This window comes from Molothrus ater, chromosome 17 (genome assembly GCF_012460135.2).
Source record: "Molothrus ater isolate BHLD 08-10-18 breed brown headed cowbird chromosome 17, BPBGC_Mater_1.1, whole genome shotgun sequence".
Classification (NCBI taxonomy): domain Eukaryota; kingdom Metazoa; phylum Chordata; class Aves; order Passeriformes; family Icteridae; genus Molothrus; species Molothrus ater.
Window position 1 is genome coordinate 9,812,676 of NC_050494.2, and position 25,400 is coordinate 9,838,075.

Here is a 25,400-nt window from a genome sequence, read left to right on the forward strand (position 1 = left end):
GACAGAAGACAAAGGGCTTTCTGGTCTGAGGTGCCTGAAAGCATCAATACGCAGCCCATCAGTGGTTTGACCAACTTTGCGCTTAACTTAACCAGGTGAAGGCAGAAGGGGAGCAGAAAGGAATAAAAAGTTTGTAGCACCTCGAGGTGCCCATGGAGAAGTACAAATCCTTCTGAGGGTGCTGTTCATGAGCTCTGTGCTCTGTCTGTGCTCAGCTGAGCACACCCAGCAGCAAGCAGGGCTGGGACACCATCTCACACAAAAGCTACAAACCCTCCTCATCCCTTTTCGTTAAGGACAGCAGAGCAGAAACAATTCCTGACATGGTGTCGTTTCTGGAGGGAAGAGAGAGCTACAGTGCAGGTGAGAACCTGCAGCCTCAGGGCAGATTTAGGGCAAACAGGACTCCATAACCTGTTCTATTCTGGCTCTCAAGGATGCTGGCAGCCGTGGCTGACAGCAGCAGCCCCATTTCCCGTGAAGACACAACACACAGGGATCCAACTCCATTTAATGAGCTTTGCAACCCACTTGGACACAAGGTGGTTTTGAAATAAGTCGAACAACACTCAGCTAGTCAAGGATTTTTTAAAGTAATGCCTTTAAGCTTATACTCAAGCATACAAAGCATAAATTTTACAAATTAAAAACAATAAAATCACCCTGGAATAATGTAGTGGCTTTTCCTGTATTTACAAGGAGTGGAAAGGAAGCAGAATTCTTTTTAATTTTTCTTTTAATGTGGGTAGAAGAAGCTGAAAGTGTTTCAATGAAATCATCTTAGAGAGAGAGGTACTTCATCTGGCTTAAAGGTGTATGTTTGCCTCTTCAAAAGTCTTGAGAGGAAATTCTTTACTCAAAATTCTGCTGTTAAGTTTCTGTGCAGCAGCCTGCTTTTCCAACCATATGAAATTAAACAGTTCAGTAAGTATTTCTTAAACTACCACCACAACTTCATCTTCAGGAAAGTCTGTGAACCCCCACCCTTCCAAAAATCCCTCCTTTGTACAACAGAAGCAGCCACAGCTCAGCTTAGGTTTGACAGGCAGAAACAAAACATGGGAACAGCAAAGACAGTTACAGGGAGGTGATGGCTTTGGGAAAAGGAGGGAGATTTGTAGCCTAATCAAACACACTTGCTCTGCAGCCTTTCTGCAGGGGTGTAAGACAGGATATTTTACAATCCAGCTTCTCCACATCCATAGCATGAATGAAAATATCTTATTTGCTTTCACCAAAGGCAAGGCTGGGGGAGGAAAAGTGCACCACCTCTAAGGACCATATCTGTCTGCCAACATTGGGTTTGGAACAAATCTTCTTACAAAAGTTATTTTCATATTGTTCTAAATTCAGTGGAACAAAATACGTATTTTTACACTAAAGCAAACTGATCAAAGTGGCATTTAATAGTATTTGTTAAAGTGGTTATCTAACAAAAATGGGTTAACAAAAGCCCATTCATTAGTAGTCACCAAATAAGACACTTCTCATGCATATGACAAAAATTCATTTGTGTACTGAGACATCTGTTTACTGTGTACAATATTTCCATAAATTATAATATGTTTCACAGCCCCTACCATTCAAGAATATTTCAAACAGATTATATATTATATTTGTATATGCAAACTATTTTATATACACTAATATAAAGATCCTTAGAAGTACCAATATCACTACCTTTATGCTTTCTCTAAAATGCATAGCTTTCGAGTATCTTCTTGCAGTTACCAAAAACTTTACAGATTAAAGCTGCTTATCAATGTGGCATGTTCATAAAAACAAAGTGAAATAGTTCTAGACTAATTTTATATTAACCCCCTTAAAAACGTGTTTATTTTTTTTAATGGAAAAAAACAACAAGCTAGTGGAAATTCAAGTAATCTATGCTCAATCATTGCCCAAATACTCTATGGAATTAAGGTAGCGTTCTAGGAGGACAGTGAACTTCTCACCCAGGGCTGTAATACTGCATTTCTCATGGAGAAAAATGCTCATCATGCCACAAAACCGCACCAATTTCCACTTCACCCGGGAGAAGCTGTACAGAAGATTCAACAACACAAGTGTCAGAACAGAGAGGAAAAGCTGATCAGTTCTACATGAAGAAATTAGAGCTATTCCAGTTTTGTTTCTGCAGTTTGTTATTAAACAAAGTTACATTAACCATACAGTTTCTCACAAACTAAAAGTTATACATGGTTTTCAGACATCAACCAATTAAAAAAAAAAAAATTAAAAAAAACCCAAAACAACCAAACCCACAACTGTTAAAAGTTTGGTGTTAGAATAACCAACCTGGGTGAAGGAAAGCCAAACTGCTGCTGTAGCTGGGGGGCTACTGATAGCTTGTTTGTTATATATAAACTTGAAGACTGCCCTACCACAAATGCCTCAAAGTGGAGAACAGAACAATCAGGAAGAAATGGGAACAAATTATTTTGTTACATCCATCATCTCGCTTAACCTTGGTGCTCTGCATCTCTCACAGCTGCTTAACAAACAATGGCTTCCCCCCCAAAATAGCTACACAAGTAAACAGTGTTCACAGTAATGCAATCAGTAACAGGTTTTGTTAGTTCCCCTAAGCCAGGTGTATCTGCAAAGCTTTATACAGTTTAATGCATTAAGTATTCCAGTAAAATTAAGTGAAAACTAAGTTTCATTCTACAGGGTAATACCTACCATACAAGACTAGATTATGTACAGTATGGGACTGGTGTGACAACTGCCAGTGTCTCATGATGTTAAACTGTTTCACTCATCAGCTCGCTCTGTGCTTGGCAAAACTTGATCTATAGACCTAAAAATCTAGAGATAGATTTGGCAAGATTAGTGCTTCCTACCACTGAGTATACACCAGTGTGCAGCGCTGCAATCACTCAACCAGAACATCCCATACCCAGAAGACCACAATTTGTTGACTTGAATGTCTGGACTTCACATTAAAACTATAGTTCTAACTGGAGTGAGGACAGTCAGTAAACAAATACAGATGAGGATGAACTGCATCTCTTCAGAAAGGTATGGAAGAAGTGACAAAATGCAAGTTTCTGGTTTTAGACAGCCCTGCTTTGCTTAGCTCAAGGCATAAAAACAGCCCAAGTAGCTCTAAAACTACAATTCTTATTCAGCAAGCATGAAGGCAGATCCTGCACAAGATGATGCATCAGAGGCTTCAACAAGCATCTCTCCCCACCACTTGATTTCCTAACACAAATCTTTCAGCTTACAGACATCCAGGGGCCTTCAAAGCTGTAGTAGCCACCTGGAATTGCTGCAAATTTAACATAGGGGGGAAAGGCCCATGTTAAAAAAACCCTCAAATGCCTCTGGGGCTGTTTTGGTCATTTGTGAATATCAAGAAAAAACCTATTTCCATCAATACTCCTCCTGAAAAGATGGGTCACTGATCCATTATGAACATAGCTCTCACCATATAAAGCACCAAGAAGTCAGAAACAAGGAAGAAAAAAAACCAAAACAAAAGTCCTTAAATTAAGATTTACAAGTTTGTACACTATTTCCTAAGCAAAAAGTTGACCTTACTGCAAAGTTTATAGATGAAAACTTGACCAGTTACTTTTAAGGGGAATGTATATCTGGCTATAACTTAAAGGTAGAAAATATTCACTGTTCTATATACACATTTCAAACAGGAGACAGTTAAACTGAACAGTTGCCAATATAACTCCGTATTAACTCACTGGCCACTAAACTAGGCATCAGCAGCCAATTAGAAAGCTTGAGTTCTGTACTTTTAAAAATGCTATTTTTCCTGTCCTGTTTAATTGTTTTTTTTAAAAATGTATTATAGTGCATAGCCTAAGTCAGACTTCCAAAGAGATACAGCGCCTTTCAATGCAGTTTTTGCAGCATTTAAAAGGGACTTTTCTCCCTTCAAATTAGATGTTCATTGAAAAATCTGAATTGAGTGCTGTACTGTAGTAAAAATATTTCAGTCACAGACTGATATAAATGTATACTGTGCAGTACTAAGATTTTTTGATGTCCATCTGCACACATTTTACTTGGGCTCTTCAATCGTCCCCTTGCTGAGGTCTGTCATTTTGGGGTATTTCACTTTCTTCTGGTCCAGCTCATTCTGAGCCCACAGTAGTAGTTTCAGTAATTTTGCCAACTTGGGTGTTGATTCACGATTTTCATAGTCTAGAACAGCTTGATTAACCTCACTCCATACCTGGAAAAGAAAAACTGGAGTTCAGTGACAGTTTTCACATAATTAACACTGCTAAAGTCACGCAGACACTGGGAAGATCACACCTAGTGTGCTAATTCCTCAGAAATGGCCAGGACAAAGCTCTACAGACTACAAGCCTGGAGAAAGGAAGGAAGAGAGCCAAGCAGTTGAATACATTTGGAATATATTAACACCATTTTTTTAATCTTGCTCAATAAACACTTCTGTTCTTTCGTGTATCACTATATAAGTTTCCTCTGAGCATTTCAAAAATATTTAGATTTTATTTTCATAACATACACATAAAAGACATCAGTTCCCTTTGAGAAAGGACTACCTTCTGTCGCTGCATCATGTTCAGCAAGTCTCCAAATGGTGATTCTTCGGGATTATCAAAGGCAAGCAGAGCCAGCGTGCGCTCCATTTCTGTCAGGCATTCCCTGCTCTCCTCCCCTTGTTCTGCTAATTGGGTCTGAGCAAATTCCAGAGCTGCCTCAGTCTCACGCTGCCGAATCAGTTCAATCAAGTGCTGTTGCTACACACAAAAGACACAGCAATATTAGCCCAACAAATTAACAAATCTCCACTATTGCAAGCCTGGAAGATTCAGACACTGGTGTGTAATTTGAGACAAATACTAATCTGTAATTTGACAGTTTGAGGTCAATTCTTCTCTATGTGTGAGACAAGGAGAAGCAACTTGGCTGCAAAATCTACTGAAAAAGGAAACTTGGTGCTTTTGAGTAACAGGGTTTGAGAAGATGGGTTACTAAAGGAATTCAGGCCAACAGCGACTGGAAGCTGCTAAGTCACAGGTCACTGGTGCTGTTACAAGTTTTCATGTTAATAATTGTATATGGTGGCTCCTGCACCACGACACAAAGTTTCCCATTGCTACCAAAAATACCAAGAACATCCACAATTGCATCCATGTTCAGTCACAAACCTCCCAACACAACCTTAATTTCTTCACTACTTTTCCCATTCTCTCAGCAAACTCTAAGACAAAGATAAAAGTCTGCCACCTGTCCTCACCTGCAAATGAAAGTAGAGATATCTGTTGGTATCCAGCAGCTCTGGATGGAGGCTGTTTATCAATGCAATGGCTTCCTGGATCTGCCCTTTCAAGATCATCTCACGGATTTTTATTCTTTCATCCAGAGTCTCTAAATCCACGCTGGGTTCAATTCCAGACTCCATCCGAAATTTCTCTGCTGCTTCTTTAAAGCCCTCTGAAATAAGAACATTTTACCCATAGAATGTATTGCATTAAACACTTTAGAAGAAAACATATCAGCTTCGTTTGAGTGTTGCTTGTGCAATTTGGGGGTTTAAAGATTAACCCAAAATTGTGAAAAATTCTCCTCTATATAAGAAGTCATTTATCCAATAGGCATTTTAGAGTAAATGCTTAATTCATTCTGAATTCATGTATGCTCACTCTCCAGGGAAGCAACTTGTAGTCCAATACCTCTTAACATGGAAGCCTGTTTAATACTTAAATAAAGCATTGTGCTTATTGCAAAATGAGATTGTGAAAGTCACATTTTCAAGTGGGTGGTTTTGCTTTGCCCTCCACCCCCAAATCTGTTTACACTAATCCAGCAGTTTTTCTAAGATAGAGAAGAAGATATAATTTTGCTTTCTTGTGTAGTATTTAAGGTTATAACAGCTCTTTTAAACCCCAGGTCTTGTGTTCACAGACACAAACTTGATTTACACCACCCACTAAGATGCTCTTCCTTCAACCCAGAGGCTTCCCTACGCTCAGTGTAAACAGGGGTGTAGATGGGTACAAACACCTCCGCCCTAGCACAGCTTCCTGGGATGGCATGCACCTAATTACTACCAACAGTTCCCCAGGGGTTTGGCTTGCTCCAAGTACAAAGCCAGGCTGTGTGCTGAAGGGGTTAATATTCTGGTCTCAAATTATTTTGACAACAGTGCCCTCTCAGAGTTTATCTTTCTGCCCAGTTAAAAACTTGCTTCTGATAGTTGTTCTTGCAGCTTTCAGACTGTTATTTAACAACAGCAACTTATCTTGAGCTGTTTCAATGGCACAAAAAAGGACATCACGGAGAAGCAGGTCATGTTTACAGCATTGCAGAAAACACTCTGTTTTCTCTATCATTTAGCAGAAGAGTTCAGGCTCATAAATGTCATCTGTATTCCATGAGAACTGCTCAGTCTCTGATTCTTTGTTGGTCTGCAGCTAAGAGAACACCAGAGCAGTTGGGCTTTGCTAAGGGAAGCCAACAGCAATGACTAAGTCCTCACAGCCCTTAATTCCACTCCATCCAGTTCCGTATTCGACCCCAAACTGATAAAATATGTGACACACATGAAGAGCCTCCAGGCAATAGCAGGTGTTTTTACCTGTGACAAGGTAGTTCATGATAAGGCGGTTCATGTCTGCTCTCTGGATATGTAAGTTATTAAGCTTTTCCATCCATTCATCTTTCGTGATTTCATCAGGTTTTTCTGCATAACTCATCCTGGACTCCAACTATGAAAGAAAAGCATCTCATTTAGCATGATTCCAGAAGAAATAAGTTTAATGTGTGTAAGAATTGTGTTACTGCCATCTTTAGAGCTTTCTATGAGTTCCTTTAAGTAAATAACCCAAAACTGACCTTTTATCTTAAACCAGAGTTTTGCATTTTTTTTCCTCCTCATTTCTGCACTCTCCCATATCTATTTGCCAGGCTGTAAAGCTGCTTTCAGAACTCTCAGAATAAAAAATTCAAATACCATCTTTTTCCACTTACTCTTAAATCCACTCCATAAAAATCTTGTATAGAATTTACACAGGACATGCAGCATCACAGTGTGAAACTAGTGAATCAGAGTTTGTCAGCCACCCAGAAAGACTGTGACAAACAGTTATAGCAATGCCTACGTAAACAATATCTGCTTTAAATCTTCACCAAAACTTCGGACAGCTCCCTATATTGCACAGCTACAAAATTGTCAATGATGTATTATCCAGTGTACAACTCAAAGCTTTACACCAGCTCAGCTTCGCTGCCCCGAAAGTTCTCCTGTCAGCGCTGCTAAAACGTTATCTCCACTATTTTTCTAGACAATATTTCTGTTCGGATTGGCAGGCACAGCATTTTGCCAAAGCCGCGTTTATGATTTCTACTTCCAAGTCACGACCACGGGGGCAGCGAAAGGGGAGGCCAGGCGGCCACAACAACAGCAACAGGCACCGCCAGCCGTGTCAGACAATACGAGCGGCAGCGCGGCTCCTCACCGCGAGCCGCTTCCAACAGGTTCTCCCTTCGCTAACCCGCGGCCGAAGCCGCCCCGCGCCCGGCAACTCCGATAGCGGGAGCACGACCCGCCCGGGCCCCGATCGTTCCCGGCCCCGCGTTCCGCAGCCGCGCTGGGGGAACGGGGCTCCCGCCGCCCCGCGCTGGTGCTGCGGCCCGGCTCGGCTCGCCGCGGACCCGGCTTCCCCCGCCGCCCCGGCCCGGCCCTGCGCGGGCCACAGGGGCGCTGGGCCACGGGAGCGCTGGGCCCCGCTCGCCACAGGCCCGGCGCCTCCGCTGCAGCCGCGGCGGGCGAGCGCCGGCCGGGCTGGCGGGTCCGGGTCAGGGTGAGGGCCCCGCTCCCGCCGTGCCCCGAGGCCGGCGCGGCCCCCCCGCCGCCATCTTACCGCGCGCGCCCGGGGCCGCTCCGACGCACGAACGCGGGGCCTCCGCCGCCTCCGCCGGGCCGCAGGCGCGCGGGTCTCGCGAGAGCGGCGCTCGCGGCCAATCAGCGCGCGGGGAGCGGGCGAGAACACGCGACCGCGGAGTGGGGCCGGGGTAGCGCGGAGGCGGCGGGGGCGGCCATGGCGGCTGCGGGGCCCTGAGGGACAGCGCTCGCCTCCTCCTCCTCCTCCTGCTGCCTGCCTGCGCGCCCGCTCCCCGCTCGGCTCACGGCATTGGGCGCCGGCCCCGCCGCGAGCAGCTGAGGCAGAGGCTGATCCGGGCCGTGCTCGGCGCGAGGGGCGCCGGAACCACCGTGTGAGGCGGCGGCGGCGGCGGCGGCTCGTGCGCGGTCACAGCGGGGTCGGTGCGAGCTGCGGTTGTCGGGAGCGGCCGTGGGAGCTGCGGCCCCGCCATCTGCCAGGGAAACGGGCACGGCACCGCCTGCGGGATCCCTGTGCAGCCCCGGCAGCTTCAACGAGTGGCGATCGCTGGGCTGGGAGCTGTCCGGGCTCAGGATTGATGGTATTGCAAAATGCGCAGTGGCTGCTGAGGCGTTCATGAACCCACGCCGGGGTTTGTGGGTCACTGCAGATAAAGCAGGAACACAATGTTGCCAAAATAGGTTCTGTTAAAAACGCCAATCACTTGTTTTTAAAACTTTAAAAGCTTAATAGTAATAAAATGGTTATAAAAATAGTAATACAATTAGAGTAGTAATAATTTGGACTATTTGAATTAGGACAATAAATACAAAGAGTTACGGACGTCCGGGTACCTTTTTCTGGGCAGCAGGAGCCCGAAAAAGGACACCCGTTAACAAAGGATTAACCCTTAAAAACAACAGTCTGTTGCATATTCATACACCTCATACATGATGCGTAAATTCCATTCAAATACAGGATTCTGTCTGGTCATCGTCAACTTCTTCCTCCGAATCCTACCTAACAGCGCCATCGAGGCGGGAAGAAGTTCGTTTCTTCTGATAAGAGGGCCATAAATTCTTCTCTGAAAGATTTAGGTGTCTTGTGGCTGCTATCTCGCTGCGAGTCCTTTCTTTTAAAAAAAGTATCCTACATAGCATAGTTTCTATTTTAACAATTTTTATAACCTAAAACTATATTTAACACATTATTTAAGAGAATTAATACAGCATTACTTTCTAACACAACACATACAATATTCATTTTAATATTTGAGAAAAGCCAATCGTAAAATACATGCATTTTTCACAGTTCTTGCCCCAGGTGAACAGAAGCCAATCCACACACAGAGTCGAGGTATTTGATTTATTTACAGTTCTGTGCAGAAACGGGTGCTGCTTGGCAAATCCACAGAGCCAGCACACCAACTATCAAAATTTCTTACTATTTCTAAATTTTAGCAAATGACTTAGTGGTCATTGGCTACAAGTTGAATAATGCGCATGCTCAGTGTTGTGTTTTGGATCCATCAGTGGTCACGATCTGCCCCTGCCCTAATTACCTTTAACCCAGTTGGAGCTGATTCCAAAACAATTGCTGAATTGGCTTTATTAGTGTCTTCCTTATCTTGGAGTTGTGTCACATGGCCTTGTGGCCCATGAATTCTGCATTTTTTGTGTCCACAATCATTGGTACATCCTTCTTACCAAGCTTTGTTAACTTCCCCAAAACTTCAAAGAACATCCTCCCTTCAGGAAATTTTACATATTCCACATTTTGCAACAAAACCTCAATTTGTACATTTCAAGGGAGAACAAGCTTAAAATGTACACCTGTCTGTGTGAAATGCTGCAAATGACACTCCTGAGAAAAATGTAATTTCACTCACACAGATGGGGAATATGGACACAGTTGTACACTTTTCACTCTTGATTTTGTAACTGCACTAAAGCCCAGGCTCCAAAACTCACTTTCATTACAGCTGCGCTTATGTTGAAACAGAAAAAACCTATGATGTAATAAATAATTTATTAGAGCCATAGAATATCCTGAGTTGGAAGAGACACACAAAGAACAAAGTCTTAAGTCCTGATTCTATAAAGAATATCATGGCCAGCTGCATTTCATCAGGAACCACAGTGGCAGGAAAAGGAAGAGTAGCTTTAAACTGGCAGAGGGCAGGGACACCTTCCACTGGACAAGGCTGCTCCAAGCCCAGTCCAGCCTGGCCTGGAACACCAGAGATGGAAGTCTTGATCCATGCTTTGTTTTTTTTTTCCCTACTAATTCTCTAAATGCAACGAAAATTCTGCATGTTTGGGGAGCTGAGCAGTATCTTGAGTAATAAATGATACATCTTTTATATTCCAGGAAGATCCAAAGCTGTGCAACAATGCAGGGGAAAAGGCTTCCTACATCATTTTCTCTTTTCCTTGCACCAAACACTGACTTCTGTTAAAAACCTTCATAATTCTCCCAAAAGTTGGAAAAAAACCCCTTTCTTTTATTGCTCAAGGAAAACCTTGCAGGTTACTCACGTGACTCCCAAGTTGAATTAAAATACACAACTACTTTGCTCTTGGGAAATTCTCCCAAAATACATCTTCCATATGCCCCAGTTCTACAAGAATCTTACTGTGATGAGGCAGTAGTAACATGGAAAATTGGATTTTTGGGGGCCAAGATGAAAAAAATTGAGATTAAAACAAATCTGTAACTGTAAGTGCAGTTTATAGATTTTAAACATTAATTAGAATTTGTTAAATCCTAATTTCAAAGAGGTGTTTTGATGACTAATATTTGGGGTTAAGTGGAGTCAATCCCAAACCAAAGTCACTAATTCCAGAAGTCACAAAAATATTTGTATTGAAGGGAAGGAATTTTTCCTAGAATTGGAGAGGGGGAAAATTCTGCAAGTTTGTGTCAGCTGGTAAAGAAGGGGGTCACTTTATGTGGACATGATTAAACCTCATTCAAGTATGTCTCTGTGTTCTAGTCTTTTTGGAAAATCTCAAGGAGCCTTTGAGAATCAAGAATCCTGAAGAAGCCTTACCTTGCCACCTGACGTGCCTGTTTTGTGATGTGCAGAGCTCTGAGGACAGAGGCCTTTTTCCACCAAAAGAAAAAAGGTAAAGTTGGAGCACAGCCAAGAGAAATTAGCATCTTCTGGCTTAAATGTATTAATTATCTGTTAAATACAACAAAATCACCAGAGCCTGAGGAGGGAAAAGGACCTGCTTGTTTGCTTTCATCTGTGGGCTAACTCTCATCTGCAGTTTTTCCTGGCTGCTGCAATTGGCTCACTCAGAGAAATCAGTGATGGAGAACTGAGGGAAGGAATGAACACAAAATAAGTGTTGTGTTTATAGTTAAGGTTGTGCATCTTCAAACAGGGATTAAAGGGAAAGTGGGTGAGAAGTGACATCCCAGATCTGGGCACATTGTGCCACACAACAGTGATGTCACAAGGTTTTGTGGGTCACACGTAACAACCCTTGTGTGAGACACAACAAATATAAGTGAGGCCAATTTTAGAAACCCAAAGTTAAAAAAAAACCCAACAAACATTAATTAGGGAAGGCATAAATGTGTCAGCTGCTGAGGAAAGTTAGTGCACTGACCACCCACTTTTGGAAGGAAGTGGAAAAAAGTTTTAAGGAGAGTTAGTGCTGAGGGATTTGTAGGTATCTCAGCATAAGCTTCTCTGGTGTCTAAGGAGGAGAGACAGCTAAAGTGCTTATGAGACTGTTTTAGAAGCTGATTTATGGTTATTAATCCCTTCTAGGATTTCCCAGCAGAGTTTTCATTTCAAACCAGTCACAAATGACCAGCATCTTACAGGAGAGAAGGCCTAAAGTGAAACAAAACTCACATTATAACCAGAAAAAGCTCCTCCTGCTGTGCTGCCAGGATGATGCAGATTCAGACTGGTAACCCAGGAGTAAATTTCCTAAATTAAAAGAAATTAGGCTGTAAAAGGAAAAGAATTAGGAAGACAACAAGGCAGGGAAAGAACTGAGGTGACACATGTTTAGTCAGCAAAGGTAGATGCTCTGACTGGCTTTAACACCAAGGTGTAGAGGTTCTGTGGTTGGAAGTGTAGTGTGCTCAGATTGCATCACCACTACCTTAAAGTGGTGTAAGCCTCTTACTAAACGTGTGTAAGAGGAATTTAATACCTGTTTCACTGCAGGACTCTTTGTGGCAAGCATCCCCCATTCACTGCTGCTGTGCAGTTCCTTGTTTTGTGTGTTCCCTCTCTGTTGGTGTGTAATTCCTGGGTTTGAGCATTCCCTAGATGCTAAATTTATCCATTAAAAGCATGTTACTAGCTTTTCCCAGAGTATAAATCACACTGTAGATTGATCTACCAAACCCTGAGGTATTTTCCCTCCATGTGATTTCATTTATTGCAGCTCTGTAGCTGCAGAACAAAATCTGAATTCCTGCTTGCCCTTAATTGTGGTGTTTTGTACTTTTGCACAGGAATCTGTGGCTTTTTACCTCTTGGTGTTCCTGGGTGAAGTGTTAAAACTGCCCACTTTTACAGCTGGAGAAAGAGGCTGACTACACTAATAGCAGGTTTTCCAGCATTATCCTGAGCTTTTACCATCAGAAGTCTCATGAATAGACTCCTGAAAGATGTAATCTAATTACTTGACAGAATCCTGTAATTCTGTAGAATTATTTCAAGGTAGGTTATTTTCCCTCATGTTTTCATTCCTTATCTCAGTAAACACTTTATCTGTCTGGAATCTACCTGAAACCTCAGTAATCAACCCATGAGGAAAAACGTGCAGGATAGGGTAACAAAAGAGCCAAACCTCGCACCTCCAGCTGTCTAAAGGCTCTTCACGTCCCCAGGTCAGGAGTCTCTGTGTGGTGTTGGGGGTGTTCTGTACCCCTTGGGATCACTCAGTGTCTGTCAGGAGTGGATATTTCTGGGTGCCAATGTCCCAAACAGCAACAGAAGGAATTCCACATGTAAATGGAAGTTAACTCTCTGTAGCTATTTGTAGCAGCTTGGATCCTGCAGTGGTTTTTTAGTAGCCTAATCATTGAGCAAGGATGTTTCCTGTGGAGGCTCCATGTGTGTTGGAGGGGCAGATTCAGAGAACATTCCACTCTCAGCACTCCGAACTCAGAGTCAGAGGAAGGCATTATAGCAGCTATTTGCCAAACAGTGTGAGTAGAACAGAAAAACCAACCAAGTCCCAGTGGAATGCGCACAGGTGGGGAGCACAGCTGCTATGAGCAGGTGGCTGTGCAGCAGCAGCATGGCTCCTCTGCCGTCCACCATAACGAACCGTGGCTAAAGCTGCCGTTGCCGGGATCAGCGTGGGGTTGCGAGCGGAGAAACGGGAGCGGGCCTGAGGGAGCGCAGAACGGGCAGAGGGGTGAGGAAGGACCGCCATGGCGCTGAGGGCCCCGCGTGAGGCGCGGAGCGGCCGCCATGGCGCTGAGGGCGCTGAGGGGCGGGGCCGCCGCTCTCCCGCCCAGCGCCCGCCGGGTCCTCCGGGAGGCGCGCGCCAAGGGCGGCGCTCTGGCCCTGCTGCCGCCATCTCGGTGTCGATGGTGGCGGGGGCGGGGCGGCCCCGCCCAGCGCTGCCGCGGAGCGAGGAGGAAATGGCGGCGCAGCGCGGCTGAGACTTTTGGCGGCCGCGGCGAGAGCTCCCCTTCTCTGCTCGCGGTGAGTGCGAGAGGCGGGTGGGGGAGCACCGGGGCGGGAGGAGAGGGGGAGCGGGGCCGCCGCTGCGGCAGCGGGGTCGTGGGAAAGGCGGCCCGGCCACCTTTGGGTTCGCTATAAAATGGAGGCGGGCGGGCGGCCGGAGTGACTCGGGTGTGGGGGGGGGGTTCCCCGGGGAGCAGCAGGGCGCGGGCACGGCACGGTCTGGCCCGGTCCGGAGCAGGCGGCGGCTCCGTGCGGGGCCCCGGAGGAAGCGTTTGGCTCATGCCGCGGCGGGGCCGGAGCGGAACGGCCGCTCCCCAGGCGGAGCGGGTTGAAGGCGGCTCCTCCATCTTGGGGGGAAGGAGAGGCGAGGAGAGGCCGGGTGTGCTCGGAGCCCGTCGCCGTCATGGCCAAGCTGACACCGGGAACTGCTTCGTGACGGCACCACCGACTGCACCAGCGGCCCCGGGCCCGCGCCGGGGGTGGCTGGGGCGGGGCAGCGCCCTTGGGGACCCAGAAACCCAACCGAGCCCAACCGAAATCGTTCCGGGGCTCCGGCGGGTGGGACTGAAACTTCCCTGCCTTGGAGAGGTGTTGGTTTTCTCGGCAAAGGAGGGATCTCCTTATTGGTGAGTTAAACACGAGGAGTTGAACTTAATCGTGTTCTGCTGACTCTTCTGTGGGGAGAAAAACCAGAATATTTAGACAGTAGGAATTGTAGGTCGGTTTTAAATATTGAATAAATTCCTTGCCAATTCCCTGTCCTTGGCACGAATGTGCTTAAATGGTACTAATGTACTTAAATGCTGTCTCCTGGAGGTGGTGATAATTTGGAGCTGGTTTTTTGGCTTGGAAAAACCATTATTTGGTGGCGACCAAATTTTGTTTCATACAGTTAAATACTTTATACCTCCAAGCAACACCTTATGTTTTAGTTGTGGTTATAATAATCTTACTATCTTACCTTGTCCTTTATAATTTGGAAAGAATGTTATAATCTCGCAATGTGTTATAAAATGAACGTGTGTTATGCTCACCCTGCAGTTTTTATCTCCAATCATTTGCAACAGTGTAACGTGCTCTTTTTCTTGCATGGGCTTTAATGGTTTTTCATTCCAGGAACTTCAGGGAGAAAAAAAAATGTTGATTCTTTTTATTTCACTCAGAAGAATGTATATAGCATTCCTAAATGCCCTGGATTTTTTTGGTTGGTTATTTTTTCCCTAGATAATAGAGTTCACATTTTTTTCAGAAATAGGTCTTTTGAATACCTAGTAATCACAGTCTCGAATAACTAAATTCTTTGGCAAATAATATTAAACTATATTTTGCCTCATTTTATGATAACTTTTTCCACTGTTTCCTTTTTTTGTGTATTTTTCCTCAGTTTTAAAGGGTAATTCAAATTACTTTAGCTTTAACAGTCTTGGTGCTACTTCTACAAACAAAATTTACTAGCTGTTTAAGCAATTTAATTGCAGGTCAGTGAAAAATGATGTGTAGTTACTGTCCAAGTGTACCATGTACTGTGTTAATTGTAGTAGATATTCTGGGTTCTGCTCCACTTTTATGTGTGCCAGCCACTTGTTATTGTTCCTTGACATTTAGAACTTTCTATAGGAATAAATATAGAAGTAAGCTTAAAATAGCTCTTCAGTTAGGCCTTAATTTTTTCTCCCTTGACAGTTCCAGAAATATGTCACACATAAAGGTGTTTTAATGCACTGGGGTGAAACACTCAAGGCCCATGTTGGCCTTCAGCCTCCATTGATTAGAAAATCAAATAATTGGTGTTTTCAAGACCAGCATTTAAATAACTTTTTTACAAAGTTTTTAAGTTGTTTCTCTAAGGGGTATTTTCCGTTGGTATGCAAATGAAGGTTTTGCTGTCTTGCAAATATATGTACAGTGCAAAAATACCTGCAGCTTTTAAAACCGTTGAAATATATAAAATAATAATATAAACTAATATCTATTCACACATGATTCAGAGGGTGTTTGCATATAACTAAAAGATGGATTTTGAATTAAAAGCAAATAACACCAAAACCTCAAAACTCCCTAAGGCAATGCAAATAGAATCGAATCTAGGTTAGTAGATAAAATTTAATAAATATTTTTTCAGTGTCTAGTGGACTTCTAAAAGCCAGTGTTTGTTCTGCTTAATCCAGCTTTACTACGAAGATTTTTCTGGCAGTTGATCACGTTACTTGTTTCTGGTTTAAGATAGCAATTGTCGTTATAGTTGTAACTTAACGACTGTGGGATTTTAATTCGGTACAGCCTGAAACTTTAAGCTGGAGGTATTAGTGGGAAGAGGAAGAGCAAGGATTAAAGGGGTTGGGCTGAGAGTTATAAAACATAACTGATGGAAGTAGGGGCAGGGCCTGGGCTGGGTGAGAGTGACACTAGATGGCTTTAATTGACAGAACTGCTGTCTCTCTCTGCACCATTTATTCTCTGGAGCACTTTCTGCCCTGTGTCTCTTGTGCCACAAGTAGTAGAGCAGTGGTAGGAGATACAAGGAGAGGATTTTAATAGCAGTAAGATTTGCCCAATTCATGCAAAGCTGATTCCTGTTTGCGTGTGCAGTCAGGCCTGAGTTCTCAGCTCCCAGTTAATGCTTGGAGGATTCACTGCTGGGAAGTTTTTATCTAAGGCAGCTTCTGAAATAAGCTGATATTTCACAGGTGTTATTGACGGTGGTCTCAAGAGCACTGATAGCTGTGAGGTTAAAAAGCTTAAATTTCCAGTTAGGCAGCTCAGACACACATATTAAATGAACATTATGCCTATTCTCCCAGTAAATTCTAATCAAAACTGGAAACTCAACTGTGTTTACTGCATCCTTAATAACATAATCAGCGTGCTGTAATCAGCGTTTCACCAAATTTGGAAGAAGTTCATTTCTGTTTACTTTATTTAATGAAGCTGTTTTGGTGGAATAAGAATAAAAATGTTAGCTAGTTTCAGAGGTTATATTTTAGGTCACTTTTTACAGATAAAATAAGGGGGAAAGTTGCATAACCACGTGATTTTGTTTTTTACAGCAGCTATACTAGTAGGATCTGAAATGATAGATTAGTAAAGATAAACAAGCTGTGGGATTATGAAAAGTTAAAATTTAAGATTCTCTGATTTAGCTGTTGGATTTACAGCTGATTGTTTCTAACGGCCCTGATAAGAACTAATTTCCCTGGTGCCTCGGTAGAGAAATGCCAGAGGGTGTGAATTGCCTTCCCTAAGCAATGTTTCCTGGACAGTTGCTAAGGAATCAAGTTCAGTTGCAGAAACTGAACATTAGGCAAATATATAGTATGCATTTGCAAAATATTTTCATTCAAGATGATGGAAAAGGAGTGCTAAAGATACCCTGGCAGTGTTTGTAATTGATGCTTCTGTTGACTAAACTTTCAACCATGACTTGTAAAACTGGCTTTTGCTGGAGCCTTCAGGAGGTTTCTTGTTAAGAGATGATTGTGCTTGGGCTTTTAATCTAAGCATTTGACTGCCTAAAATTGTGTTCATTGCTTCTTAATCTGTATAAAAGGGAAAAAAAAACCAAAACAGTAGGGCTCTCTACACTGCTTTCATTCAGCTCACAGCTTTCCCTAATGGGCAAAATCTGTTTGTTGCCTGATTTTTGCTCATGCTATTCAGATCTTGAAAGCAGAAGTAAACCTGACCCAAAACCTCAGATTTTTGGGGGCTTAATTTTCATTGTTAGGATGACTATGGGATTATCTTACTCAGAAGAATGTGACTAAAGGCTTCAGAAGATGTAGGAGTAGTGAAATGCCAAATGTCAGTCTGTTACTAAGTCAGTATCTGCCTAGGCTACCCATGGAACTCTGACTAGAAAATAAAAATGACATATGTGTAATACTTCACTTCCCTCTTTATATTAATGTTTTCATAAATACCAAAAGCACTACAGGGAATATGAATTTTGTTTCCCAAACACAGTTATGGGCTCGCAGGGTGTGCACAGTGCAAGTGCCTTGTGTTAGGGGTTACTGGAGTTTGTCAGTGCTGTTGTCACAGTTCTGTCCCCAGCTGCTGACACAGAGCTGAGCTGGCAAAGCCTCTCCTGCCTACACACCTACCTACATTTGCCAGTGTAACTTCTTCTCCCAAGGAATTTGATTGAGCTTTCCAAGTATTTCTCCCCCCTGAGATGAACTCTTCCCTGCTTGCAGGGGCCTGTGCTGGAGCTGAGTTCTGTGCAGCTGCACTCAGAGCCCACTGCCCAGGGTGGTGCTCACTGCCCCACCCTGCAAACACAGGCAGGTAAAAGTGCAGTTTGGAGATCTGATTACAGCAGTGTGAGGCACTTGAGCCAGCACAGCTCTGTTGATTAGGGGCTGTAGCCCTTGATGTTCCTGACTTGTGCAATTGTGACAGGCAACATCTGTAGTACAGATAGGATCTGTCATTAAATTAAATCTTCTTGTTTGCCAGATATCTGATGGGCCTGCTGCTAAAGTGCCTTGAGTATTTCTGTGAGAAATTGCTATTCAGCTGAATTTAACTGTGAGAACTTCAATCTGGCTCCAAGAAGCTCTTTTTGCTACTTGCCCAGAATAAACTGCCTGTAATGCCTGGTGCCATTCTCATTCTGTGCATGACCCACCCAGCAGTCCATCCCTTCTTCCTTTGACTGCTCAGGTCTTGTGTGCTGCAATCTGAAGCAAGAGGGTTTTAACCTGAAAGACATCAAAATAAACCTGAGTGTGTGTGTGTTTTGCTTGGCATAAACCAGGGAGCTGCTCTGTGCTTTTGCTTGGTGCAGTTCTGTTGTACTGTGCAGTCCCTCGTTGTCTTTGCTCTCTATCTGCTGCTGGGCCCAGTGTGTGTGTGCTGCTAATCTGATAATCTGCTCTGCACACACTGAAATTCCTCACTTCCAGGAGCTCTCCCACATTCCCTGCAAACGTGCAGGGCTGCTGTGCTGTGTGAGCACAGGCTTCCATCCATCCTGTGAGGCTTATGTAAGGTAAGTGAGCAGCCTGACAGAAGCCATGGAAAGCCTGAAGGTGTTTTAGTTTCAGACACAGCAGAGAGGGTTTATAATGTGTGACTAAAGACATTTTAATTTGGGAAGGTTAATGTCTTTATTATTTCAAGTACAGACACCAGAGGAGTGTATCTTGTTATTGAGGGAAGCTATTTCATCTTGGAATTAATCAATTTCCTTGTATTTTAAAAAGTAAGCTGTTAAATTGGTTTGCTCTAAAGTTTATTTTAAAGGTAAACTCTTCATTATTTTCTGCTTTTGAAAAGTATTGTTCTTGTGAAATTTATAAACATATTAAGTCTCATTTTTCATGATGGAAAAATCTAGAAGGCGATTGAAAACTTGTTTCTGCATCTTTGAAAATTTAAAAAAGGTAGTTAATGTTTACATTTAAAATCTCATTAGTTGATTGTCATCAGCACCGTGTGCTGGTGTGTGGTGTCACGTGAATGTGCACTTAATAGGCTTTCCTGTACCAAGGCAGGATGAATGTTCATACCATGAATGTTTGAAAGAATTTTTCAGCACCAAACATAAAAAGGCAGAAAGTCTGCAGTCCACAAAGTCCACTGAAATGTCCTAGAACCACTCTGTAATGGGAGCTGAGGGCACAAGCAGCAGGTCTGAGTAGACTCAGGTGTGTTGTGAGACGACTGTAGGTGTCCATGGTGCCATCCCTGACAATATAATACCTTGCCATGCTCTGTACATCAGAGATTGAGATACTGTCCTGATACTAAAAGCCACCTTAAAACTAGATCTTGGTGATATTTTGTCTTAATTTGGCTGTAAAGAGCTGTTCCTACTGGCCCAGAATAATTAATGCTTCCTGTGATGTTTAAGAGCACAGGTTTCTTAAATTAGGCTGGGTTCTTCCTGAGGAGCATGGCTGTGTTACTGGTCAGTCTACATCTTGCAAATATAAAAAGCTTGTTAAATTTTTAAATTGGAGTAATAGTATTGTAGGTAGAGGTGGCTTTGTTTGTAATCTAGGAATTAATTTAGTGTGTTTAATGATAGCCAGCAAAGCACTTAGGGATAAGTGTTACAGGTTTTGTAGTGTTATTTCTCTTTGGTTTTATTCTTTTAGGTCTAACTCTAAGCACTGAAATGCTGTGATTTTATACAAACTTGATTTTTAACGTGATATGTCAAATGTAAACTTCTGGCATAAAATTCTTGTGTTTACCAGGAGTGTCTGGACTTTTGACCTTGAGCTGCAGCTTGGCTATAGCAGTCAAGCAGTGATATAGTAACTTATTTGGCCTGCAGGGGAGGAGTTAGGGCCACAGTTTTCCTGTCTCACAATATCCAGACTTAAGCTTTAGGGCTGTCACCTCTCATTCTTCAAGTCTCATTGCCTCTCTTTGTCACAAGGTCCATCTCACAACGGTTTGGAAGACATTTCCCTTCCTTCATAAGACACATTAGCAAGCAGTGGATATGTTTTACATGAAAATAAAAGACAGGCTGTGCTGTGGAATATGATTTTCTGTTGCTTTCCATGCCAGTAGAGGATCTGTCCTTGCACCTTTCATGGCTGAGCAGGTGGAGGGGGCATCTCCAGAGCCAGGGCAGAACCTGTTCCTGCTGTTCTTGGGGGTCACTGAATTGCACTTCTGTCCCTGCTCTCACTGGAGCTGCTTCTTCCTGTACAAAGTAGGTGATGCCCTACTGGCATCCACAGGGCTGCTTTTGTAGTGCTTGTTGATGCAAGGGATTAATTTTGCTGCTGCTTAGCAGAAGGTGCAGGTTTCCCAGCTGTCATCTTTGCCAAAAAGGGATGCAGAATAATTTTCAATGGGATCAGTCTTCCAAGTAGGAGTGCATCAGCTGAGCCATGCCAACATTTATTTGCATCAGAAATTAAATCCTTATGAGTTCTCACACTGTTTTGTTTTTGCTCATGTGATTGTATTTGCTGATTAGGCATTTTTAACACTTAAAGGAGGTTATTGTAGGCCAAGCCCAGTAACTCTTTCACAGAAGATAGTGGAAATTGGGACTGAAATCACTGTTATATCACCCTGGAAAGGATATTTTCCTGCCCTGTTTGTAACATCCTGCGGTTTCTTTGATATTTAAGAAACCTGACTGGGATATTGTTTCAGCCAAGTGCTTTGCATATGAAGCAAATTCTGAAGAAACCTGTAGAAAAACACATCTAAAAATCGGGTATAAGTCATTCTAACTGAAGCTAGTATTTTATATACTGGGCCAGACTGGATTTCTGTTAGGAGGACATGGACATGAAATTGGTCACTGATGAATGATACGTGCTTTGAAAGCCTAGCTGGTGCAAAATCATCCTTTGAATTTCTTTGCAGATGCAAAGTGTGTCTTCTCACCAGCCCTCACGTTCAGAACCTTACAGTGGCCATTGTAATTGTTGAGATTTCCATCCTGTTCTTGGGGTGTGGCCATTGAATTTCCTTAATGTATCCAAAACCATAACTGGAGTTTCAGTATGAAGACTTTAAAAACCTAAAAGATGTAAATGTTATCACAAGTCTTAAATAGGAGTGAATCTTCCTTCCATGGGTGTTTGTGTAGAGGTGAGTACCTGTGTGTGATCTTTCAAAATCACAGGCATGGCTGTAGAGTTCTCAAGGCAGGAGCAGATCAGAGAATGAGCAGGCGTCAGGTATTAATCATTTGGACTAAAGTATTTGTGCAAGGGGCTGGTGTAATCCCTAATGAGGTACCAGCTTTGGTGCAGATTACAGCAAATTGGCTGAGTGTTGAAGGGTGCTGATCCAAGATCAGGGAATAAAATACGGCTTTTTTTGCTATCTAGATGTGAGAATGAGGGAATAAAGATCACTGGTCTTTCATGCATATTCCTCAAACACTGATAAAATCCCCAGTAAGCGGGATCTGAAGAGTTTATCTTGACTATTGACAGACTTTTTTTGTATGCAAGTCCTCAGAGAAGCAAGAAATAAAATTACTTTTTTGGGGATGGATTTAGTTCTGTTAAAGGTTTTATTACTAGGCTTCCTTTCAAGATCATTCTTTAGATTGAAGTCTTCCCAGTTACCTGAAGCACAGAGTTCTTAATGCAGTTAAAATAATCAGCTCCAGAAAAGACAAAACCTTAATGCAGTCAAAGAACCCATTGAGCTTTTATCTCCTCCTCAGGGAAATGAGAAACAATGAAAGTGGAAATTCCCATCTAAATGAAAATTTGTCGTAATTTATTGAATCGTTCTTTATCTATAAAAACCAACACAAAAAGATGGGCAGATGTTGATGTTCTTGAACTAGTTTGCTCTGTCACCTCAGATGATGATGTTATCTTGAGCATCCTAAAAAGGGCTTAGTGAAGTCAGCAGATCCAGGTGTTTTCAGCCCATCCTGCCATGAATATCTCAGCTCTGTGTTACTGGCAGAGATCATCTCTCCTCTTTCACCTGTGATTGCTTCGTGCTGGCTCACAATAGAAGGCAGTAGATAAGAGAGAGCTTCCGGTGAGTTTTTGTCTGAATGTGAAAGGGAGATTACAAGTGGGATGTTGTTTGATGAGTGAAGGTTTCTTGGAAAGGATATTAGTGTCTGTTGTGAGGTGTTGCAGTAGCAGGATTTGAAATTTGGGACTCTTTTCAGTCTCTGATTAATTTGCCTGCCGAGTCTGCTCTGCAATGTCTTCAGTCTGTTTATTGGAAACCACAAGGGTTTGCAGTAGTTGGAGAATCCACAGCTGCTGAATGTGAGTGCTGGGCTCTCTGCCCTTGCAGCGTGGCAACCCTGTGATTTCAGATTTGTTAGTGCTTGAGAATAGTTGACCAAATTGAAATTAAAAGCTTGTGCCAGTTCTGTGATTTTTCTAAGTTACAATATCTGTATGCTTCCATTGCTTCTGGAGTTTAGGTCCAGAATGAAATCAAGTGCCTAACGTGTTTTGGAAGACTTGAAACATTTTACCTTGAAAACTAATGGGAGACTAAGAAACTAAGTAAATGTTTCCTGAGTGGACCTTCTTTCTCGAGATACTGTACATCAGCTTTGTGCTCTACTTCCAGCCAAGTGACTGTTCTGTTTCACTGGAATGCTCATGCTACTGCAGCGACTCCTGATTTGTATTTCTAAATTAATTTATAGTTGATCTTAAAACCTTAGACATTTCCCACTGGAGACTGCTTCTCACAGAAGCTGTGATACCAGCAGGAACTTGGCCTTTTGTATATGTCTCTTAATGTTAGCTTGCCTTTTTTTCCCCATCATTTATTGAGGTTTTTTGCCTCAGTTTTTTCAGAGGAACAAAATATCCTTTCTAATATTCTGCATAATATTAGATCTAGTTTCCTAACATAGATAGATAGACAGGATGATGCTGATGGGAATTGTCCTCTAGGGGAAATACAATAATTTTCAGTTTCCAGCTGGAACTTCCAATTTCAGAAATGTGATTAATATATTGTGTTAGGAGAAATAAGTAAAATTATCCTGGATGTTCAGCTCGTCTAAAACAAGATTGCCAGTTTTCTGCTTCTGTTGACATTTCTGTCAGTATCTCAGCTGCAGTTGAACACTGAACTTGAGAACAAACAGAACAAAATGAACAAAAAGTCCCACTGAATCTGGAAGAGAAAGAGGTATTTGAAGATTCCAAAGTTGCCATATGTTGCAGTAAATATTTTTGCAGGCAGTTTGTAGAACATTTGCTTAGAAGTGCAAAGTATAGTTTTGAGTTAGGCTTCATCCTTTTGTGTTTTGATAATACTTGATTTTTCAGCTTCTTTTAGGCAATTAAGTTTAGCCTATATTAAGATGCAATTCTGCAAGAGCAGGTGCATGTAAAGTAAGTGTGAAACTTCCTCTTTTTCATGAAAAATATTTTGAACCGCATGGGAAAGGAAAAAGTCGAGATACTAAAAAGTAATAAGAAACAACCAGGCATTTTACAGCAAACATGGGATCTGTAACTTCAGTGTTTAGGTGCACTGTATATTTATATCTCTCAAATTTTGAATTATTTCAGAATTGGAGTTCTATTAAATTTTTTCCTGTAGGTAATGGTGATAATATAGGTAATAGCAATTAGATAATATCTACTATGGCCATTAGATAATATCTACTATTGCAAAAAGAAGAATGATTCTGGCATAGAATCTTTGTTTTCAGGTGTCACAGGTGTTACTGCTGCTGTTCTCTGTTAGATCAGAGCTGGAGCCTGTGGAGCTGAGGCACTGGGTGGGCACTGAGTGACCCTGGAAAATGCACTTTGTGTTCAACCAGCTGTGTCTCCTAAGAGTTGATGCTGCTTCTGGGTTTGGAATGTTGTGGTGATACTTGGTGACTCAAACATCATTTGAAGAGCAGGTTGCACACAGGGCCTTGAATGCCCAGGTGCAGCACTGTGAACACAGCCCTGTGAACACAGCCCTGCACACAGTTCCTTCCTCAGGGTAAATACCCAAACAGGAGCCACCTTTTGTGTGTGCTACAGACTGAGTTTGTTTCATAGTTTAATACAGAGTTAAATGAAGTGATTAGCTGACTTTCCTCTCCCTTTAGGCATATCACTTAAAAATTGAGTGATGTGTGATCAGTTGGAGGTTCTGAACAGGGAGATTGAAAGGTTCTTAGAGAACTACACTGTGGAAGGAGGCACTTAAAACTCAGTGACAGAGTCTCTGGATATAATCCCTGAATCAGGCAGTGGAGCAAAACACCTATTAGAGCAGGTATTCATAGCCATGAGATAGAGCACCAGGGTTTTTATAATTACTGTGTTCTGTACTTTTTTGCTGTTTAATTTTTCCTCCTGTTCTTGGAGTGGTAGTGGTTGACTGAGGCAAAGAATGTACATAATCCCCTATAGGAAAGGCACAGGGGGAAGAAGAAATACTGATGTGAGTCTAGCTCTATACTCCAATTAGTACAATTAGTATTGTTTTGACTAATTCTGCTCTGCCACTGTCATGCAAATCTTGAGATTTATAGTTGATGAAATAAAGTGATCCACTGATGAAAATTGCATTTGGGAGGGTTTTGTATTTTCCCCCTTCCTTATTTTTTGGGACAGTGACATTGGAGAACTCCTAGAGATGATGATTGCTTAGGAAGTAAAACGTGGTTTTTGAAGAGCACAGATGCTTTAGGAGTTGGGGCTTCAGAGATTTGTGGGGGAAAAAAAAAAGGTATTGTTTAAAAATCAAAGTTAGACTATATATTGGCATGTCTCAGGGATTATCTAACCTATTTTAAAATTTGTATGTCTCCTCACCTGAAGTATTAAAAACTAATTTTTATTCCTTTCAGAGAATTATTATTGTTTTAGTTAGGTCCTACACCTGCTGTGGCAGTTGCCCTGCATCTTTTCATTGCAGAGTGCTGACTCACAGGGTCTGTGCTCAGTTTCGTTCCTTTGTCTCCACTAACTGGTGTCATAGCCCAGTTCATCCTGTCCAGCTGGTCCTCCTTTAACTCCCAAATTCTTTTCCAGTGCTCTTGTATTCTGGTAGGCTACTTGGGTTAGTGCAGGCATTGCCTGCTGATGATCAAACTCAGGCACTCAAAGCTGCAGTGTCTCCTGGATTGAAATTTTGTATAAATCTGTAAATCTGCCCTATTGTAAGCTGGTGGAATTTAAAAGCATTTCTGTATTTTTCATTGACTGCACTTAGTAAATTCCACTCCCAGAATGCTTTTAAGTTCTGCACATGGACTAAATTCTTCATTACAGTTTTGTTACTGTTCTGGAAATCTTAATTGAATCTAAATGAATAATGAGAGTGTAATCATCTTTTGTATTTCTTTCAGAGGTCTTGGCTGTTGGTAACCGGGGAGGTGGTATTGCTTAATTTTGACTTTTTCTTTTCCAGTTCCAGTGTATTTCTGAAAGTGCAGAACTGTCAAGAGGACAAAATAATGGAATTTGCTTTAGAATGTA

At 42.5% G+C, this 25,400-nt stretch overlaps 2 protein-coding genes across 5 annotated transcripts in view; one reads left to right on the forward strand and one right to left on the reverse strand.

Annotated features, from left to right (window-relative positions):
• Nucleotides 1–493: 493 nt before the first annotated feature.
• Nucleotides 494–7,947, reverse strand: GID8 (GID complex subunit 8 homolog). 2 transcript variants are annotated; one of them, XM_036395592.2, is made up of 5 exons: nucleotides 7,863–7,947; nucleotides 6,578–6,707; nucleotides 5,237–5,433; nucleotides 4,539–4,736; nucleotides 494–4,201 (listed from the first exon to the last, which is right to left on the reverse strand). In XM_036395592.2, the coding sequence occupies exons 2-5, from the start codon at nucleotides 6,693–6,695 to the stop codon at nucleotides 4,028–4,030; spliced, it is 687 nt and encodes a 228-aa protein (XP_036251485.1). In that variant the 5' UTR covers nucleotides 6,696–6,707; nucleotides 7,863–7,947; the 3' UTR covers nucleotides 494–4,027. The 2 variants fall into 2 exon arrangements, with proteins under 2 accessions (XP_036251485.1, XP_036251486.1); XM_036395593.2 differs by lacking the exon at nucleotides 7,863–7,947 and adding an exon at nucleotides 7,458–7,598.
• A 415-nt stretch (nucleotides 7,948–8,362) lies between these two features.
• Nucleotides 8,363–25,400, forward strand: part of DIDO1 (death inducer-obliterator 1) — a 52,708-nt gene continuing 35,670 nt past the window's right edge. For 2 of the 3 annotated variants that reach the window (XM_036395831.2, XM_054516649.1), the window contains exons 1-2: nucleotides 8,363–8,421; nucleotides 10,816–10,948. The gene's annotated coding sequence lies outside the window, so the exon portion shown is untranslated. Of the gene's footprint in view, nucleotides 8,422–10,815; nucleotides 10,949–13,433; nucleotides 13,510–25,400 lie in introns of those variants that run through there. The other variant, XM_036395830.2, reaches the window with a different exon arrangement.

Coding starts and splice junctions, on each gene's coding strand:
- GID8 (XM_036395592.2), bottom strand. CDS start 6,695: ATGAGTTATGCAGAAAAACCTGATGAAATCACGAAAGATGAATGGATG. Junction 5,434..6,577: donor CATGAACTACCTTGTCACAG/GTAAAAACACCT, acceptor TTCTTATTTCAG/AGGGCTTTAAAGAAGCAGCA. Junction 4,202..4,538: donor ACATGATGCAGCGACAGAAG/GTAGTCCTTTCT, acceptor TTTCTTTTCCAG/GTATGGAGTGAGGTTAATCA.